Source organism: Oenanthe melanoleuca, chromosome 1 (assembly GCF_029582105.1).
Source record: "Oenanthe melanoleuca isolate GR-GAL-2019-014 chromosome 1, OMel1.0, whole genome shotgun sequence".
Taxonomy (NCBI): Eukaryota; Metazoa; Chordata; class Aves; order Passeriformes; family Muscicapidae; genus Oenanthe; species Oenanthe melanoleuca.
This window is the reverse complement of record NC_079333.1, coordinates 86,292,444-86,313,908: the sequence shown is the minus strand read 5'-3', so window position 1 is coordinate 86,313,908 and position 21,465 is coordinate 86,292,444. Positions and strand designations below refer to the sequence as shown.

At 39.3% G+C, this 21,465-nt stretch overlaps 1 protein-coding gene across 2 annotated transcripts in view; it reads right to left on the bottom strand.

The window, feature by feature from the left end:
• Nucleotides 1-21,465, bottom strand: part of RASA3 (RAS p21 protein activator 3) — a 129,146-nt gene that overhangs the window by 47,678 nt on the left and 60,003 nt on the right. For both annotated transcript variants that reach the window (XM_056496386.1, XM_056496395.1), the window contains exons 4-5: nucleotides 21,152-21,246; nucleotides 8,664-8,740 (exon numbers count right to left, since the gene is read on the bottom strand). In XM_056496386.1, the coding sequence (XP_056352361.1) occupies nucleotides 8,664-8,740; nucleotides 21,152-21,246 (172 nt within the window). The remainder of the gene's footprint in view (nucleotides 1-8,663; nucleotides 8,741-21,151; nucleotides 21,247-21,465) is intronic.

Genomic DNA, 21,465 nt, shown 5'->3' with positions numbered 1-21,465 from the left:
GCACAAAACTGGACAGTACAGCAGTGACTGTCAAACAGCTAAAAGGATAAAACCACACACAGCAAGTACATCTGCAGCTGTTTACAGTCTAGCTGAATTGTTGCCTCTGTTTGAAGCTTGCATGAAATTATTACAAAACCATCAGCTTGGAAGTAAGTCAACAGTAAAATAAGTCAAAATTAACTGCACACATTACTGCCTTCAAAAGCACGTCCTCCTTGACAATTTCCATGCTTACTGCAGTTTCTTTCAGAGTATTCCCCTTTTCTCTTAGTATTTATGAGAAAAAAAAAGATAGAGAAACTAGCAACCTACCTTGTAGAGCAGAAAAGAGTGGGGCAGTGAAAATGACAGATCTCAAAGTGTTATTAAATTAAAAATGTGTACTGAAAGATTTTTAATCTGACTCACAAGCGCTTTTTATGTTACAAATACGTAATTGGCAAAATAGATTATTTTTTCCCCCGAACAACTCTGACTAAAATTTCAAAAAAATTGTATCCAAGTCAAAGATTTATATCAAGACAGACATACAGTTGATACCAGGTGATTTTAACACTGTGGATTCTGGAAGTACTCAGACATAGCACATAACTACTTGCATTCTCAATAACACACCCAGAAGCATGAACATGATTTCAGATGGAGTAGGGCAAGAGATACTTTCTCATTATTACCACATCCACTGTGTGACTTTTTACAATAACTTCCTCTCAACAAGTCCTTCTGTGAACAATGAACTTAATGACAAGTGTTTCCTAGGTATTGTATACCATGTCTCTACTCTCCTTATATCTTAAAAAAATCCAAAAAAAAAACCAACAAAAAAATCGTCCAGCCTCAACACTTGGGGCCCTGCAACTTCCCCTTTACCCTCCAGCTTCCCCTGATTCTATTCTACCTTGATGTCTGTCCCTAGTTCCATTCTGCTACCTAAATAGCATGTTGGCAAGAGTTGCTCTTGGAGCAACACACAAAAAATTTACAGATTTAAAAATTTACCTCCATTTATAATCCCAGTCTGTCTCTACTCTGTGTAAAACAGGAAGTACTGTCACATTATATACACAGAAGCATTTACTGCTGAAACAGAATGGCTTAAGACTTACATTTGAGTCTTTAATTACAAACCAAGTTTTATATCTATTCCAGAGAGCTGATGACTATCCAATCTCAAAATGGTGAGCACTTTAAAACATGCTCTGCTGGAGGACAGTCTAATTGAAGTTGCTGTTGATTGGGATTACAGATAAAATGATACTTGTATGTGATTTGCATAAAGAATTTCATGAACAGAGAAGCACTGAAGAAACACTGAATATGAAAACAAAGAAGTGTGAAACAAACTTCATTTAAGTGGGAAACACAGCAGTAGAAGACAGTATTTCTATATATCAGAGGTTTAATGGAGAACAATTGAAACTTGATTTAGGCTACTAAACAATCAACAGACACTATGGTGGGGATGGAGAAACATCACAGTGTAAACTCAGTGTTATGAGAGATGGGAGGAAAGAAGAAAAAAATGATGCACTACATTAAAGCCTTATAAAGATACATATCTCTTCTCTCTTCCCCTCTGCACTCCCAAAACCCACAGCACTGCAGCACTTCATGATAAAAGTACCAGATACCATGTGATTTAACCTCTGAGCATTTTTTCCCCATCAGTTTGTAATGAAACCCATACAAGATTAAAAGCATGATCAAGATGCAATCCTGCAGGAAAAGGCACAGCTTGATGTAGGGCTTGCTCTCCAGAGAAATGAGATTGTAACACATTTAATGGATGCACGAGTTTATTCAAAATGAAGCCATGAAACCACTTTTACCTTCATTAGCATTCCTTCCCAGGAGCAAACAGAAGTTGAAATTTTTCAAAATACTTGGAGTTCACCTGATTGATGCATACATTAAACTGGCCTTCTTATAGTTAGCAATACCTTTTTTCCCCTAATTGATGCAGGTCATATTTTAGGCAGGATAATAAGCTTCATTTGACACTGAAGTGAGTTCAAAGCTGGCTGCATGTCTCTGCAGTGGAATGGAAACTTCTCTGAAGCAACACAAATGTATATTCTCTAAACTGAAAGGAGCAAACCCAGAGGTCACTCTGCCTGCACTCCTACTTTCTACTCTTAACAGCATTAGAGAGAGGACCACAACAGAAAGCCAACAAAATTTGGTCTTCAACATCAATAGGTAAATATATCCATTCATTTCCAAGCTTTCTCTTTAATCCAACCCTTCAGACAAATTCTTTACCTGTTCCTGGTATTTGATTAAGATAGTAATGTACTAGAAAGTAAACTAGCTCCAATGTAAATGAGAAAAGCAGGAAACAAGCTAGTTAGCACAGGGAAATTCTGCGATGACTCAAAGATGATGCCTACATTTTTATTTTACACAAACGTATTTAAGCATGTCCCATGATTGAAGGACTAGCTACACTTCTGTAGTTTTTCAAGGTGTCTCCAAATGCAATCACAGGAGGAAACAGCAAACCTGCACTAGACAAGATGGGATCATCTTTTCCTCTTATGCTTTTGATTAGCATCCAGACTACTGATCCAAAAGCAGGAATGGCCATTATCTCAGCCCTTCCAACCAGACTTGATATATGAAACTTGGCCCTTCATGAGTTGTGACCAACAAAACAAAAAGGTTGAGCCTCTGAAATTTTCAAAATGAAGCATCATTTACCTTAACCTTAGAAACATCATATTGCATAAGAGACTTTTAAACAGTTACATAACGTCAATCTCATTTAGGGCAGTGATTGTCAACCAGTGAGCAGCAATGGTCATGGACAAGGAAATTCAGATCTATAATGTGAGCAACCAGAGGGGAAGGTCAGATTCAGCTAACTGCATGCTCTGTGCTCTATTCACATGGCAGGGAAGGCTAGGAAACCATCACCAATCCCAGGACTCCCACCCCCAGGCAGAGACCTGCTTTAACCACAAACTAAACCTTCTTCCTTACCTCTCTCTTCCTCTTCAGAAGGCTTTTAAAGCCCACAGATCAGTCACTGTTCTTTTAATAATCCCTGAAGTGTTTATCTTAAGGATGTCATACCTACTTATTGTCTCCTTTCCTGCTTGCTCTTGTAAACTGCCCATTCAACTTTGTTCCACATGGTCGGAATACATCTTGTAGAGCCCTCAGGAGAGATGCACAGCATTTTATTTATAAATTAATGCAGAGCAGCCATGTCTTCCATACCAGAACTATAAAATTTTCACTTACCAAATAAAACTTCAGCATTGATAATGTATTTGTAGCCTTATGAACTGTTTACCAGAAAACTGTGTTACTGCATATGAAAGGCAGCAGTGGCCTCTGAAGCACATGCGTTGTTACTTAGCTATATAGATTTACTGGGTGGGAGAATAAAAGAAGCAGAGGGGAGGAGGGGTGAGCTCTCCAAAGCAGATGTTTCCAAGCTTTTTTAAAACTAGAGACAAGACATAAGACAACACTTGAAGGAGCAGCTGGGGACACTAAATAAATACAGACATTTAAATGTGACTAATTACATACACATGCTGGAATTCTCAAAGGATGATCAGGGAGCCAGGCTCCCAGCTCACTCTGACTTTCAACAGGAGTTCAGTGGCCTGTTCCTTCAGGCATGCTGCAAGATGTCATCCTGCTAAATACAGAACACTGCCTCTAAATGTTGCCTCTAGTAGCTTAACCACAGCAAAGCCTACAGATTGCTACAGAGCTATCTACAGAAGCCATCCTCTTTATTAAATAAATACTGCATGTATCTGCTGTTCCTTGCTTGTGTGGCTCTGACAGATGAGACAAAGACGTCTGGACAGCCCAGAGGCATTAAAGCCTCTGGGGAACCACCTTTCCATGCTAAACACAAACATGTTGCCCAAAAATTGCTCTAACAATGGTGGGGAAAGGTTTACAAAAAGTCTAGGGATCCTTTCTGAGTACATCAATTGTAAAGCAGGAAAAGTTTCTGTATGTGGCAAGTAGATCATAAAAAAATTAGGGAGAAGTGCACACCATTGATTTTCAGATGTATTCATGTAATATGGCTATACACACATGTTCATGACTTAGATCAAACACTCCCACCCAGCATGGCTACAGAAAGAGAATCCCTGGTCATTTTCCCTCCTCTGCATTACAGAAAAAAAAAAATGCAGTTTTTAAGATGCACAGGATTAAGGTCTGTTTCAGTTTAAAAAGCATGAGAGGGAAAAAAAAAAAAAATACAACATTGCTCAAGCAGCTGCCAGAAGCTGTGTGTCATCACAAAGGGGTGTGTATGTACATAAGTGGCCGGAAGCATGGGAAAGTCTTGACCACTTCTTTCCATGGCCTATCTTAAAAATATTTATAAAATTACAGATAGATTTCTGGCAGGTGACAAACAGGAGACAGCCTTCACTTCACAGCCAGTGGAAGGTGAGGCCAGATGTTGATAGTCACAACAAGCAGTGGCTGATTGTGCAGAGGGCCAGGAAGGCTGTGGCTGTACAAAGTGTGGTGGAACACACTGCAAGATCTTTTGTGAGTGAAAGACAGAGAGGGGAGAAGCCAGGCCAACTGAGTAAGACTCTCTTTCTCAGCACTCAAGGTGACTCACCACATGGCACAACAGTACTTAGTAAAAATGCAGCTACAGGAAGGTACCAAACCTCAAAGTCCATGCATGTTGTTTTTTACCTGACACACCTGGGCAAGGGTCTGTGGTCAGCAGGCTGCACATCTGCTCTCTTTGAATGGTGTGAACATACACATCAAGAGCCTGCATCCCAAGTCCTGTAACTGGGATACTGGAAACTTACAGGGGCCAGTCACAAGGATCAACAGGTTTTGCAACAGGTCCCACAGGGGGAGCCCACAAGTAGCAAACTCTTCCCAGAAGAAGCATCCAAAGTGAGATTTGTAGTTCTTGCAGAGAAAACAGAAGAAGTAGCTGGGGGACACAAGCAGTGTGAGTGTCGTGCCTACATCTGTAAGGCCAATGTAACTTTTAAATCCACTAATGCTTCTCCTTTTAATCTCTTTTGCAGGGATTCAGTCCAGGAGATTGTGCTGTGGCAGCTGGCTGAGCCTACGGCCTCTGATGAAGCACAACAGCTTAGTGGTTTAAGACTAAATGAAAGTACTGAATGCTTCCTAAGGAGAAGCTATTAGGTTTTTGAATTGAATTTTTTGCTTCCTCTGCAGGGGCTAAGGAAGCACACTTGCCTTTTGCATTTTTTAATAATCTACTACTTAATGTTCAAGAGCTCAGCACTTAAATATTTTAATTTGCCCTTCCATTCAGATGAATTTTTCCATCCATTCATCCAGCTGACTGCCACAGCATGCTCCATGGGACTGCAGGCTGGCTCAGCCCCAGCTGCTTTCCAGGCTTTTTGGAATGCAGAGGTGGCAGCAATGTGAACAGGCTCAGAGGGCACACTGATAAATACCTATGGGTAAGCTCATATCTTCTGGAGAAGTAAAAAAGTTTCCTAATGGGGCCAAGTCTTCATTTAGCCTACATAAGTGGTCTTTGAAAACAAGCACTACTCTGGGGCTTAAAAAAGCAAGTGTCTCTAAGGTATTTTTAAACAGCTGCCCACTGGATGCAGCTTTTGTTCTCCTTGCAAACCTGAACTGTTCAACCAGTTATATGTATGAGGTCATTTGCAGGGTATTGTTTATCTTTGTAGCTAAATGCTCCCTTTAAAAAAACCTAAAAACATACTTTTTTTAAAAACAAAGTCAAGGAAGTTCACAATACAAGCATTAGATTCATCAGAAAAGTCAGTTTTTAAGATGAAGTGATTCTAGATTCTTGCTCATATTTTTACAGCCTTGTCTTATTTGCTCACTGTAACATTCACGAGATATTAATAAGAAAATCAGTTATTTTCACAATACTCAAATGGAAGCTGCACTTCCCTAAAACTCATAGTCTCTGCTTTTTGCTTATGACCTACCTCTAACAAATGTTCTGCCTCTCCTGCCTTTGCTGCTCTCCTCACTGGCAAATTCCAGCTACACAGCCATTTAGCTGAGCATTGCTTAATTACCACACTCTTTTCTTACATGCTGAAGCACTAGAACCAAGATGTCTATGAATAAACCTGAAAGAGATTTCAGATCATGTGGAAAAATGTCAAGAGCTGCAGTTTGCTGTAGACCTTCCTGAAGCAATCAGTGTGGCATGAAGAAAAAGCTGGACTACAGTTTGAAGTGCTTTTTTTCCCCTGATGTAATCATTCCCCTTCAGCATTCTGTTTTTTCTCGCAGCTAAGACACATTCCCAAGAAAACCTGCATCAACAGAACTACATACTCCAGAAACTTTCTTCTTTCCCAATTTCCTTATTTGAACTGCTAAACTCCATTGTCACTTACCACACAAATAACAAATAAATGTGGAAATCAGACAAAGTCAGTGTCTAGGTCAGATACTGAAAAGAAGGTGGCAATGGGAACAGACAGTTTCAGCAGACAAAAAGCTTGCTTGAGCTCTGACTCTCAAATTTTGTTTCTAAGACACCTGGGCTCATTATGATTCAGTGGTTAAAACCTCATGATTTTTCTACACATTGCAGCTAATACACTGAACAATACCTAGCAAATCATGGTTACAGAATGCTTCACAAACCAATCTAAGTTTTTTTTCTCTGCATTGTAGAAAGCTAATGAAATAGTCTTCAAATCAAGAATATATAAGCACAAATTTGAATAAGTATTTAAAAAGTGTCTGACCAAATGAATAGAAAGCTAGAAAATCACATTGTAAGTCATTGTCTTACTGCTATTCATGAAGCAAGAAGCTGCATGTATTACATATTAAGAAGGACTTTTTCAGACACCTATTTCTAGCATTTCAGAAGTTCATTGAAAAATCCATTGGTACTGTAATGTTACCAGGTCACACTTAACTGAAGACAAAACCTTTAAAAGACAGCTGGCTTTGGTATGGCATACTCTCAGAATAAAACAAACAGAGGCAAACACTTCTGAAGATCCTTCAGTACATCACCTAACTATTCAAAACAGACAAGAGCAGAAGGGCATTTCAGTTAATCTATGTTTGCAGAGTCACAGATATCACAGGATCTCAACCCACAATCAGGGTTCAAAGGATATGGACAGAAGGCTCTGAGGCTGTATCACATCTAAGGAGTGCAGAACACACTTGCAGAAAGGCCAAGGCAAAAAAATCTTAATGTGGTAATCAGGACAACTGTGCTCCTTTTCCCTCTCTAAGCACACTATCCTCCAGGCTTGCTTCAAGGAGAGTCCAAGCTCAGTGATAAACCCACTGCCCTGTATGTCCCACACACATACATCCTCTCTGACAGAGAAATTGCCTTTTCCCACCTTCTATTTCCCCCTAGATCAATAACACTTAAACAAAAGATGCCAGTCTAGGACTTGGTAGATAGAGGTTTGAGCTCTGGCTTCTCAGAATGTGTGTGACCATCATCACTTGGTCATATTCAAATTGTGCAATGAGAAATGACACAATGAGGTAGAAGCTCATTATGCCACCTCAGATAGCAGCTAGAGGAAGGCTGGGCCCTCCAGCTGGTGCACAGCTATACTGACATGGCAATTTTTGTTCTCAATGAGATACAACTTTGTCTCAGCAGCACTGTGCCCTGGTTAACAAGTTCACTGGGCTCAGAGTCTACACAGCAACTTGCAGCAGACCATCCCCTGGTATTCACTCTGCCTCCTCACAGCAGACTGCAGAGTTTGAATGTAGCTGCTGCGGAGTTCTGGTAGGACTTGCATGGCCAAGGGTGTATGCACAGGCAGGCAGGACCACTTACCCCAGCACATCCTCATATCAAGAGCAGGCCTACAGTGATGGAGGTCACCATATGGGTCACCTACATTTGTTAAAAGGTCTTAGATGAAAGAATACCATGACAAAGCCTTAGCACACGCAGCAACAAAATGGTACTGAATACTAGTCTGAAAATTGGGCTGGTCAGAACTTACCTAGCAGAGCATTTATCATATTGACATGACTGCCAAACAGCTAGAAGTGTATGATGCTAGCAGCCTGATTTTGACAGTTCTTCTGCCAGAGAACACAAAACATTCCTCACAGAAGCCAACCAGCTCTGCCACTTCTGAGGAACCTGACAAGCTTTGGTGTGGCCAGAGAGCAGCAGTCTTGCAGACTCCTCCTCAGAGGACAGAGAAATCTTTACTGCCATTTGAGTCCTGTGGCATCTCCATTTCAACTTGAATGAGACTGGATGGCAGATTCTGAGGCTGCCTTAGTAAATGACAGCAAACTTTTGTTTTGAGTCAGCTCTGTAAGACTCACCACACACATTGTGCTACAAATTTACTTAGCTGGTAATGTCCTCAATGCAAATTAGAAAGACATTAATATTTCCCTTTGATGTCTTTTTAGCATTTATGCCATGACTAAATTGGATAAGGGATTTATTAACATTTAAGACCATTAGGAAGAAAAATACACAGATTATGTGGAGAGAAGGAAAAGGAAAAAATCTCACACCCTATAAATTCATAAGGATATTTCTGATTAAGAACACTCGATGTCCAAATCAATGTGTTGATTCCTCCAGCTATTTTCAAGAGAAGCACTGCACACTGTTTGCAATCAGAGTGTTTCCCATAACTTCACAGCTACATTCCAAGTCCTACCGTGTTGCGAGCTTATGGCAGACAACACCAGTGTCTGTTATGACTTCACTCAGTCTCAGCTCCAGGTGGACCTTCCCCTGAAACACACCAAAAACACCATAGGAAAAGTTAGTTCTATGCATAGGCACTCACATCATTCCAATTTATTAACCAAAGCAAGCCAGTCTGTGCAAGTAATTCCAGAAGTCTGAAGATTAAATAAGAGCTGTATAGCTAAGGTCTTTGAACTGCCAGAGAATCCAGACTAGTATTCATTCAACTAAATTTGGGTGCATAATTCTTGCCATTATGTTATCTCTGTGTTGTACTAATTGAAGAATATGGAGTGTCCATGGTCTGACACAGAAATGTTGTCTTGGAGTTGTAATTAACATTTTAAATATTAAGCAAGTATCTGCAACACTACTGTTAAAAATGATATTATGGAAGTGTGTTATAAATTAGCACCTACATGTTTTAAACATCATAAAAATAAAATCTATTAAGCAATATAAATTGTAAGTATCAGTAAAACTATATCCAACAACTATTAAAAAAACACATTAAAAATGTTCAATCATGTTGCTAGCATTCACCGCATTTACTGTTACACAGTCTTCAACTCCTTACCATCACATCATTATTATGACTTGGGCCAAGATATTATCCTTCAATACACTAAGAAAATAAAGGCAAAGGTGAATACCAATTGCATTTCTCTTATTAATCCCACTGTACTTCAAAATGTGAGTAGCCACTCCCACTGACAAAAACTCAGCATCATTTTACAGTGCATATACAGTAATGTAAAACACATTTTGATATTGACCAAATCTGACATGCCAGTCATCTTCTGCAAACTATCATAGCCAGAACTGAGCTTTTCATTTTCATTACTGTCCCCTCCACCCTTTGTACTAAAGGATGCTAAAATCCACCCAGCTCTAACACGAGTGTCATCTTTACCTCAAATCACACAAAATTCTTCTGCCACCCCTTTTATAAGATCTTCCAGATTCAACCTTTGCTCTTTTTGTACAGGACCAAAACTCTTGCCAGTAACTTCCCAATCTCTTGTGACTAGTTACTACAACTTCCTGCTCTATGGGGATATCCATCCTGGGAACAGAGGAGAGCGAAGATGAAACCCTGGCCTCAAGTTGCACCCATGCTGCTAGGATTCTCTTTCCCTACAGCAGATTTGTCTGGACAAAAGCTGGTGAAGGTGGTCCAAAGCACAACAAGGAGTGCAGCAATAGTTAAGGAGCATGGACACACAGAAGTTCAGTTCAAGGTCATTCCCTGGTCCTCTCATGTTAAGAAGCACAAACACTGGATCCAGGGCCTGAATACTTGTCCTGAAGGCACCTATGAGGCATCCTGTGTCTTACTGCTGAATGCAGTCATTCTCTCCCCTTCCTAGTGTACATCCCTTATTCAGTACCATTCTTTCTGCACTGCCTTGAATACACACTTCATGCTTTCACTCCTCAAACCTTTGTCATCTACTTATACCTTCAGTATTGACTCAGTAACACTTCCTCCTATCTGAGAGCTGGAACACAGACCCTTCAAGTACATGTGGCAGACAACACTGGTGTTCATCCAGCAAACAAGGAAGACAACCTCTTCAATCTGCATAAAGCAGCAGAGGCACCACAGCAGCTCGCTGGTATTTTGAGCAGGGAAGAACCCACATGAGTGTGTGAATTTCAAACAAGGCTTCTGCCAAGTTCTTTTGCATAATTTTAAACAAAGTAATAAAACCAGTACCACCCTCAATGCAAAAACCAAATGTTGCATTCAGCTGTCACTCCTGATTTGTGTTTCAGTGACACAGGTATCCTTCTTCACCCTGTCAGTGTGTGCCAAAGTCAGCATCTGTCACTGGCTTCCAAACTGAAGCCTGTCCTCATTCATAAGAGCAGGACTTCTCTGCACAAGTGCATAAAAAGCCACTTCTAGACCCAGCTCTTAAGGACTCAGTACCACTGCAATGCCCACTGTAGCTGTACATGACAAGGGCTGGGCACATAATCAGCTAAGAACTCTACTTAAGTACATCAGCTTTCTTGCTTTTGTTTTACTATATTTTCCTTGCTCTTCAATGTTCTTTCTCCCACTGGCTGCATATTCTATTATGGGATCTAAAAAACATTAGTCTCTGAAGAATAAATTTATATTACGAACCTGTAAAACCCACTACTGCTATCTTTGTTGATATCCTGCTAACTACCAGAGAAATCAATAATAATACAAATTTTGAAGAAATTAAGAGACAAGAACAGAGACTTAGCAACTTCAAAGAAAAATATCCCTTTGTAGAAAATAACAAGGTATACAAATGTTTTTATAGAAAGATTTCTGCTGGTCTTAAAAGTGAGACTGACCCTTAGCAGGCTTGAGAGCAAACCTGAAGTGGCCATTTGCTCAAATCTCACACACTGAATAAAATGGAAGCTCCTCATTTCAGAAATTAGGTTGAAAAAAAATTTAAAATTCAGCAGTGTTTCACACATTTTCCTAGCTACATTAAGCATAAAATGATAGTGCTGCCTCTTCTGGGCTAAAAAGCCTTTTTTTCTTGTAGCTTTCATCTTTCTCTTGTGAAAGCTTTGAAAATGGTCAGCTGCTCAAAAAGTGACTCCAAGCTTCCTACAGCAAAACAGAGGTCATGGGATCACTGGGATCAGCAGCCTTCAACTATTCCCAAAACACCTTCCAGTGTTTTACTTCCAGTTAAAAACTCAAATAAGGTTACAGTAACACACTTTGACAGGTTTAATTTACAGAAAATGTTACTCTTATATAAACAGAATGCTTTTTCCCAAATCAATTATACCATCAAGCAAAAGATAAGGATTCATCTGAAAAAATTCACTCCTGACAAATGGCATTAAGTCGGGTTTACAAAATATCACATAATTCATTTTGAAAAGGGAAGACAGAAAAATGCAATAAATCAGTCCATAAGATCAAAAGTTAATCTAATCAACAAGAAGGTCAACCTATAATGGATTAAATGTACCACAGAAACAGAGAATTGCCATGATCTTTGACTGACAGTTTGAAATAAAATAATTTATATTTTTACTATTAGAAGAACTACTATAATAATAACAACAAGAGTCTTCTATTGTAGTAGGTCTGCCGAGTTTACAAGCATGAAAGATTAGACAATGCAACAGAAAAAAAAAATAAATCATATTACCAAAAGCTGAAACAGTGGCTTCATCCTGCTCAGAGAGAATCCCTCCTTTGGAGCCAGGGATTGAGTCTAGGCTCAGTCCTGCATTATGAGGCTATAATGCTTTTTTTTCCCGTTAGCAGAGCAAAAAAAAAAAAATCTGATAAAAGATCTGGAGGTTTGACAATTACTCAAAACATTTCCATTAACAAATATATTTCAAGGTGTTCCTAGAAGCAGCTATGCTTGTTGGCATAACCTCCTCTTTTGGAAGGGTTAGGACCCCTTTTCAAGGAACAAGCTGAAGGAGTGTCAGTTCAGCTGCTGAACACTTCCTTTTCCATCAGCTCCAGCTGATATGGAGGGTGGGTTCACAGGTTACACCTCCTTCTTAACCACATCTAACACCACATCATGGGGCCAGCTTCCAGTTTTCAGTTATTGATTAAAGAAGCTATCAGATGATTGAATTTCTTGTAGGGAAGCAGACAGTATTCAAAAGGAAATCAGTAACAAAAAAAGAAAAACTTCTGAAAGGCCTTACCGAGGAAAACACAACTTCCACTATGCTTGTTAAATATAACCTTTACTACAGAATCCGTTATCTGAAAACTAAACTGAAACTGATTGCAAGTTGGCAGAGAAAAGAAAAAGCAGACTCAAAGTTCTGGTTTTATAGATACAGGAAAAGCCTGTCTCCAACCACCTCCTTTCTGCCTGGAATGCAGCCGTGAGTCACTGTGGATTGAAACAGCAGAAAACAGTTATAAAGCAAATAAAAGTACACAAATCCTACCTAACTGTTTCATGTTTCCAGCAGCTGCAAATTTGTGGTTTAATTTAACCGCAGTACTTTGAAGGAAAAGAAAATGCATGACCACAGATTATCCTGAAGTTACTCTTATGACAAGGTTCTGCCATCCTGGCATAAAGCAGTTTTAGCTCCCTGAACAAGGCCTCAGAGGCAGTGTTTCAAGGTCAGCAGGACACCACGGGGAGCTGTGTCAGAGTGCAGTTACAATCACACAACTTGCCCTGGAATCTGACACACCCCACATGAACCAGTGACTGTAGATTCAGATGCAACATCCAACCTACCTCAAAAGAGATGCAATCTGGTGTAGATGCAGATGCAACATCCAATCTAGCTCAAAACAGATGCAATCTAGTTTTTCAGAGAAATATTTATGAAAAAGCACTGACAAATACCAGGAACTTCTGTACCTATCTAAGACTCTAGAAGATGCACAGAAGACTGTCAGTCTGCCTAAGCTCAAGATAGGAGCCAAATCTACCCAAATTTCCTAAATCATTTTAAACCAAGTATCAATCAGGCCTCCATCCTTTTTGTTACTATCAAATTTTTAGAAATATTTCACTTTTTAAAAACATCAAAGGAAAAGAACAAGTCTTCACTGCTCATTTTAAGCAAAACCGAAAAATACACTGTTTGCTTGAATATTCAGTATCAGGTCAATAGCCTTAATATCCAGGGCTCACACAGCATGATAATTTGCTTCTACAAAAGAACAATAGTTGGCATCACAAAAACTCCTAAATAAGGTATTTGTTTACTATTAAACCTGCTGGACAGGAGGTTTGTGGTCACCTACCTTTCTACTTCTCACTAGCCTACCCAATTTTGAGGAACTTTCCCCTCCAAGGTGGGAGTGAACCTGGATAAAAGTTTTTCCAAACATTTATTCCATATGGGGACACTTCTCCCAACACAACTCTGCTCACTGCTCAGTAGTGTGGAAAGAGGGACTGGAACCCACTTTTGGCTCCTTACTCTTCATCCTGCTGGTAGAATGTGACTGCAAGCAGTCTCACCCCAGCTCCTGGAGATGGAGGAGGGAAGAGATGTAACAGACATGAGCTGTAGGAGAGGACTAGGCTAGGCCAGCAACATGAACCACAGCTCATTACTGACTCATGCCAGCACTGCATATTTTTTTTTTTTTAATCTCAAATTCAGGACTGTGATAACACTGGTGTGCTGGTTTATTTTCCCTTGCTCCAAGTTGTCTGGAGAAACGAGCATTGGAAGAACTCAGCACTGCACAAAGATAATTCCAAACGAGGTTCCAAATACAGGTCCAAACTTGTGCCATTGCTTTCTCAGTCTTTTCAAATTTTATTTCAGGATATAGCAAATGTTGTTGAGCAGATTCTGCCTACTCTGAAACCTTTTCAGCCAATTTCCCAAGAAGTCACTTTCTGCCATCAGTAAAACTTAAAAGCAAACAAGAAAACAGAGCCAAACCCAAAGGCTCACTAAATGCTGCCCTTGAGGGAGTGGGAGAACACACAAGGTCAGGCCTAACAGCAGTTTGAGAGCAGGAGGAGGAAGGAGTTTGTTTGCTGTCTACATTTGCTGCTTATAACAGCTGCTCCTTCCTTTAGCAGAGGGCAGCAGGCGGCTGGGAAAGGTCTAAGGATCATGCTAGAGATCACAGCCTGCCTGCTGGACCACAGCACAGCTCACAAGAAACTGGAACACAACCCAGCTGATTGCTGAGGAAAGTGCACAGCTCTATTCAGCACTGCATGGATTCATAAATGCTAAGCAAAGCGGAACTGATATCTGCTTGCTCTCCATATGTGCAAGCATGTCAGAATTGCTCAGTAACTGGCAAACAACTTCACATGGCATTATTGTTCACCTTCCTGTTTCTCTAAAGGAAGAATACTGCCATATGGTAAAAATCCTTACAATTAATCATGTTTTCTTCTCAAATAGTTTGATGGGATATAATATGTAGATGTTGTGAGTGACAGTGTTTCATTTCCTCAGACAAGTTGTGTTCTGCATATAAAAAATAACACGTATGTTACTTTAAAACCATGTACACTCATTGTTCAGCAGTAGGTGCTCCTCACCACATCATGTTACAGACCAGCTATTGAAGAGTAATAGACCAAAACTTGATTGGCTGTCTTAGCCCTTTGTGCTGTTAAGTCTGAATACTGTGCTCTTACATTCACCTAGGGAGGAAGTCTTGCCACAAAGCAGGATCTGGTCAATAGCTGCTCTTTCTCTTTACCACAAACATTATTTACCATTGCTGATGCATGGTTCAGGTTTCTCAAATAATTTTGTCAGTAGGCATTTCACCTTGAAAATCTCCCCACCCTATCAAAACAGACACGTCACCTCTCTTCAAAACAACTAGAAGATAGAAGCTTAAGTGCCACTGTTCAAAATATAGAGGGTAGCACCCATTTATTTCCTGTGTGTGGTAGAAAGCTGATACCAAACCTGGAAGCAGCTTCTTCTTTTTACAATTTGCATTTACCCATGCTTATAGTAGGTTGTACAAAATACATCAGTGACTCATTTTTATGCTAGAAGTGTTTAAGTACCTAAACAAAGATAGCAAATATCAGTGTTGGACAGTGGGCATGCAATGCTCTTAATTGTTCAACAGATAATGTAATTCTACCAATTACTGGAGTGAAACTGCCCTATACAGTTCCTCCTAAAGACAATTAACCTTGTACCTTCAAATGCATATTCTTAATTAACAATTAGCAATAGAGCCATCACAGTTCAACACGACTTGCTCCACATATACACAGAGCATTGATTTATATAGAACAGGAAGCAAGCAGACATGGGAAAGACCTTGGAAATTTCAACAAGGTGAATAAAAATAAAAAAGTAGCACTTCCAGCTTCCTCCACAGATCTGGGATAAACTTCTCCATCACACAAGACTGAAATGAAGAAGAGCCAATTAAAAAGCTTTTGTGGTAAAACCTTGGCTCTGATGAACTCATGGCAAAACTCCCACCCCAGGAATGCCAAGATTTCATTCACAAAACCTGATACTTGGGATACAAATTCTGCATTCAATGGGAAGGTGCTGACAAAAAGAAATGGTGTTTTTGAGGACCACACCGTGCCTTAGCTAGATTCTTCTAGCTAATATACAGGCAGCATTTCAGAGCCACAAGTTGTCCAGCAAGACAAGAGGATTTTAGATGTACTCTCCAAAAATAGCCATAAATAATGTTTTCCACTAATGAAGTATAGTACACCACATGACACTGATACCAGACCACATTCAAGAACAGGCATGTTTAATCAACAATAGTCAAAGGCCTGCATAGACAAAATGCTAATGTGGTAAAAGGAAGAGGAAAGGCTTTTGGTGTCTGAAGAAAGTACTTAACATCAGTAAATCATTGGCACAAAGTTTTGAGTACAGAAGGTTAAAATGTGAGACAATTTGCTTCCTCAGTGTTGGTTATCTGCCCTTTACATGCCTTTTATTTTTATTATGTTGATAGCCAAATAGATATCTCAGACACATCAAAGTTCTCATGAGAAGGAAGGGGAAATGAGCAATTTTCAAGTTTTTGTCAGACTTTTTTGCCCAGACAATGACTTTATACAAGACCTTGAGCGTAACTGGCTTTGGAAAAGTATTCTGTCATTTAAAACTGAGAACTCAACTGTAAAAGGACATGACTATTTCACATTTGTCAATGAGGTGGAGGAAGTAACTCAATGCACACTTGAAAAGGGGAACTTTTAAAACAAGAGCCTGCACAGGAAAACATGTCAGAATAATCTAACTCTCCTTTCAAGTCTCCCCCACTTTGGCATATACAAACAACATGCAGTATGCTGGTGTATATAGATATCAATCAGAATATCTCTGGATCTTTAACCACTTCACTGATTACATGTACTCAAAGGCTATTTAGGCAGCAAAGCTCAAACTGCACAAAACAGACTTGAACTATGAACTTAATGTGAAAAAAATATAAGGGGAAAACTATTCAAAACCAGGAAAGGCCTTTTAAAGACTGCATGTGCACTTGGGCTTAAATTCCACTGAAAACACATGGACCACTCAGAGCATCTGTCATCTACAGCCCTAGGCAAATATCTGAATCAGTTACTGTTGGGTAAACTTCCTTCTGTAAAGAAAAGGAAAACATTCATGGATCAAAAGAGAGGTACACACAATAGCATGGCAATTTTTGCTTCCAGACCTCAAAAAATATGATGAGAATACAGCAGGTCCTGAAAGACAAATGACTAGTAGAAAAGAAACACGTCCCATATAAAGTATGCAACATCATGCTTGTACTGACCTCAAGCACCTTACAATGCTGTCTCTTCTGCTCCTAGCCACTCCCCTCCAGCTGAAGCTACCTGATTGTTCATAATCTATTTCAATGCAAAAGTTAAACCATTTTCAATTCAGTAATGGCTCAATTCCTGTTCTACTTCTCACTAAAATATCTGGGCAAACACTGGGCATTTAACTCTGTGTGAGGAGGATGTAGGCTTCATCAGAAGATGGGAACTTAAAATTCCTTCAGCTAAATGCACACAAACTCACCTGGTTATAGCTTTATACTTTCAGAACAAGTTTCTCAGTCTGGAAAGTTAAGCCATTAATGGCTGCTGTCAACTTCTATTCTTTACTCTGTATAAGAAAACTTCCCAATCACATTTAACATTTTATTCTATATTTAAAAAGGAAATATTCAGATGTCATTTTGTATTTGTATTCCAAACATAAATACAAGCAGCTTGCTCTCCACAGAGCAGCTCAAACTTAACCACCTAGAGCACAACTGCTGTTTCATTACCCAGCTATACCTCAACAGCACCCAGGGTATCCACTGAAAGGACTAGAGCAAACTATGCAATGTGTAATTTTCAAACTAGTGAGAGTAAAACCAGCCAGTAAAATGTGGGGGCATTGATGTACCAGCAGAGCAAATAAAAACCTGTCAACTCCAAGGGGCAGTTACAGCCCACTGCTGAATGACACAGCACTGTGCTACTGTTTTCCCCCAACTCGGGCAAAGGGAAATTCAGATGCACCTGATGATGCTGGTTATCTCACCAGGCAGGTTTGCTAGACCAAATGGTAAACCAAACCCACAAAAGGCATGTGGGTTGTAATGCCTGCTCTGCATCTGTGGGCTGAGCAGCTGCACAGCCCCACCTGTACTGCTCCATGTGAGACCAAACACAACCATGGGTGAGATCACAGCCTCGCAGCAGCACTCAGCCCAGACACACAATGCCCTCCTTTTTCCTTCAACATGAGCAATCATGCCAGACTCCTTTACTTGCTGTGAAGCAATAAATGGAGGTGGCATTAAAGCATCTGACAGTAATACTCGTATCTGTGTAGTCTGACAATTAATGTAGTCCTGCTGTCAGTAACACCCTTATCTGCAATAAAATTTATGAAGCGATAATCTCACTCCTGACAATACAAAGCAGCTTTGTAAAACAGTAAGAATTGGCAATCTTCTAAAACTATAAAAGTAGATTCAAAGTCTCAAGCTAAACACCTTGGAAACAATCTCTGATGAAGTTATACAACATTAACACTTACATATTGATTTAAGTATACAGGAGCTCATATAAATGAGGTACAAACTATGTTGAACAAATTTTAAATTCTTCTCATTAAACTTCAGACAGCTCGAAATATCAGCTCTTACATCACAAGTGTTATTATCTGTAATTTCAAATCAGTCTTTCTGTTCTGAAAAATGAGGTACTGTGCCCCAGAAGTGGGCCACAAGAAACACAGCAACCAATACCACTCAAATTTGAACAATCCATTCTTTTTAAGGTGGTTTTTGGTTTCTGACTCTGCTGGCTGCTCTGCTTAAAACCTGGGTATTTTCAGACTCCACACAGGGTAAAGGTAAGTCCCTGATAGGTTTATTATTCTTACCCAGTTTCTTTCATATCACGGCCTAATGTATTAGAAATAATTAGAAACAAGGTCTCTTTTTTTAATTTCTCAGTCTGACTGCACAACCCCAAGCAAGTCACATTCTGACATTTACTCTCACTATATTCAAAGTGTGGGAGTGACAATAGCTTACCTCAATAGAGTGCTATAATGCATAACTAAATAGCCATGAAGTGATCTACAACATGGAAAATGCTACAACAGCCACTAGCTGACAAAAGCAGAAGATGCAGGATTTCCTTGGTTCAATGTTCAATCCATTAGATTACATTGGAAAAATTGCTAGAAGGACAAAACTAATAGTTGGCACATTAAAACTGCCTTTGTACTAGTATTTGTATGATTCACTGCAAACCTTAACTACTAAAATTTCTTGAACTATTTTCTTTAAAATTGGAGGAAAACTGAGTAACCTTGTATAAATACTCATCATTAACACAAGTATTCTATTTTCCCTTACAAATGAAAAAGTGCTTAGAAGGACAACTGAGATACCACAAATGTAAAAGATACAAACACAAAAATATTTAATTTGGCTATCTTCACTTGCATAAGAATTCATACAAAATATTTACAAAGTTGATCCCACTATTATGGAAAACTAAGGCTTGTTGCAGTCTCCACATAAAGACCAAGGAATATTTAAATAAATGGATAAAATCACAGTATCATGTAAATCACATTTACACTACTTGTAATAAATGCTTATCATGGAGCCCAGAAACAGATTTAACAGTTGGGCTCTAGTAAGGATGCAAACAGTGAAAGTCATAAACTGTACAATTACAAACAGAGAAGAACATGCTTCCTGCAAATCCTGTGCTCCTCATCACTCCAAAACCTAGAGCAGCCTGCAACATTACCAGCACTGCCCTAGAAAACACCCTGGTCTAAAACCTTCCACAAACTTACTCTGTTTAAGTATTGTAAAAAACAAACAGTGCAGATGCTTATCTAAATATTGGCTTTCTTCAACTGATAAATTGCAAAGGGAAAGTTTTCACATCCCACAGGAAATAAACACTCAATCTATTGTTCTAAAGGCACAGTCATAAGAGGCTTTGGGGTAAGAAGACAGGGACACCAGGGTAAACAGAATAGATCTCATCGTTAAAAGCCTGTTAAAAGCCTTTCCATCACCAGTGACACTGAAATGTGGCATTAAAGAGGATCAATATTTTACAGGAGAATGTCAGGCTGAACAGGCTGTCCTGAGGCTTCCTTTGTATCACATGCACAACAGTGTATTATTTGTCTCTCCAAACAAGAAGAAAACAATCTTGCATGTATTTTCACATATACTTCACCATCCATGACCACACTGTGTGTTGGAATGTGTGTGCATTTTAAGTGTCCTTTTCCAACCTGGTATGTGCAGACCTGTCGCTGTTGGGAAGGACATGACACATAAAATAACACATAGTAACAGGTAAAAAGGCCTTTTATTATGGCTGTGCATTCTCTTTTTTTACATTCTTTAACACAGTGCCTACTTCATTTGTTACAATAACACAGCTTATCATATTTATTGGTATAAAGTATTCAGTGTCACCATTTTGGGCAGACTTTTTACAAGAATCCTACAAACAGATAATAGTTTTGGTTTTACAGCTGTAGGTGTCCGGTGTTTATCTTTGTTTTTTTTGGTTCTCATGTGAACGATCATGCCTTCTTTTTTCCTTTATGGCTAAACACAAATCTTATCAATTGTTTTTTTTCTGTCAACTCACTCCTCTGACTCACAGACCAGCTGTCAGCCCCTTCCACACAGATCTGCACACAGACTGAAAAGCCAAGACACTGTGTCCAACCCTACCACACAGAAGTATTTCCACTTGTATTTATCTGAGATTTTGCACAGGTCAGATATTCATGTCTCCTCCTAAACAAATATTGTGGTTCAAAAGTGATCTGTAATACACATTTACAGGAGAAAAAAAAAGTAAGTGGCACATTATCCTGCTATATAACTTTGATTTCTTGCTTTGTTATAATTAGTTTTCACAAGACTTAATGTTGTAATAGAAAACTGAATCTGCTTCAAAAGAAGGCAAGTACAGAAAGAGGAGTCTCACTGTGTACAAAAATTTGCAATTTAGGCTGAAGTAATACAATTATCAGCATTTTCGTTGTTTGGAAGAGGGCCTGGAGATCTGGCAAGGAATGTTTTTCACATTTAAGATGTACTTGTTGCCATTCCTGTGGCAACCTGCCAACACAATTATTTAAAGCATTACCTGCAGATACTATTTTCAAGATGGCTCCACTCCCTGAGGAATCAACTGTTATTTATAGGGCCTGAAGTTATTTCATACTTGAGATAAACACACCCCTCCTTGTATCAGACCTGATAGTTCACATAGCTTTAATTATTTCTGTAGGCACAATCCTGACCCCCAGTGATTTATGCACACTTGTAATGCACCCTACACTTATCACCAAAACCCAAACTATACTAATGGGCAGCACTTCCTTTTTGTAGGGAAGCAGCACATCTGTCCTAGAGCTATGAAACCCATGAAACTGCCATGGCCTTCTTACAAATACTCCTTTCCCAAGATATTTTTTTAATCATCTCACCTGTACTTCTGAATCAGCATCAACATGCTGGAGTTGAAACCAGGTGTCTCTGTTATGATACTTCTGCAGATCTTCTTTCTGTATAGCTACCTTTCCTGAAATAAAACAAACCAGAAGCACAGTTGAAGACATGCTGTAGCTCTACCAAGATATATTTCCATCAAAACCAAGTTTTAAAACAATGATTTAGGGCCTATCCTATTCAAGAGAGGCTTTAGAGCAAGGAAATATTTTTTTGGGAATACTTCTTCACACAATATTGATGGATCATACAATTCTGATGAGCATCCTTTTCCACTGCATTTTGTGAACCA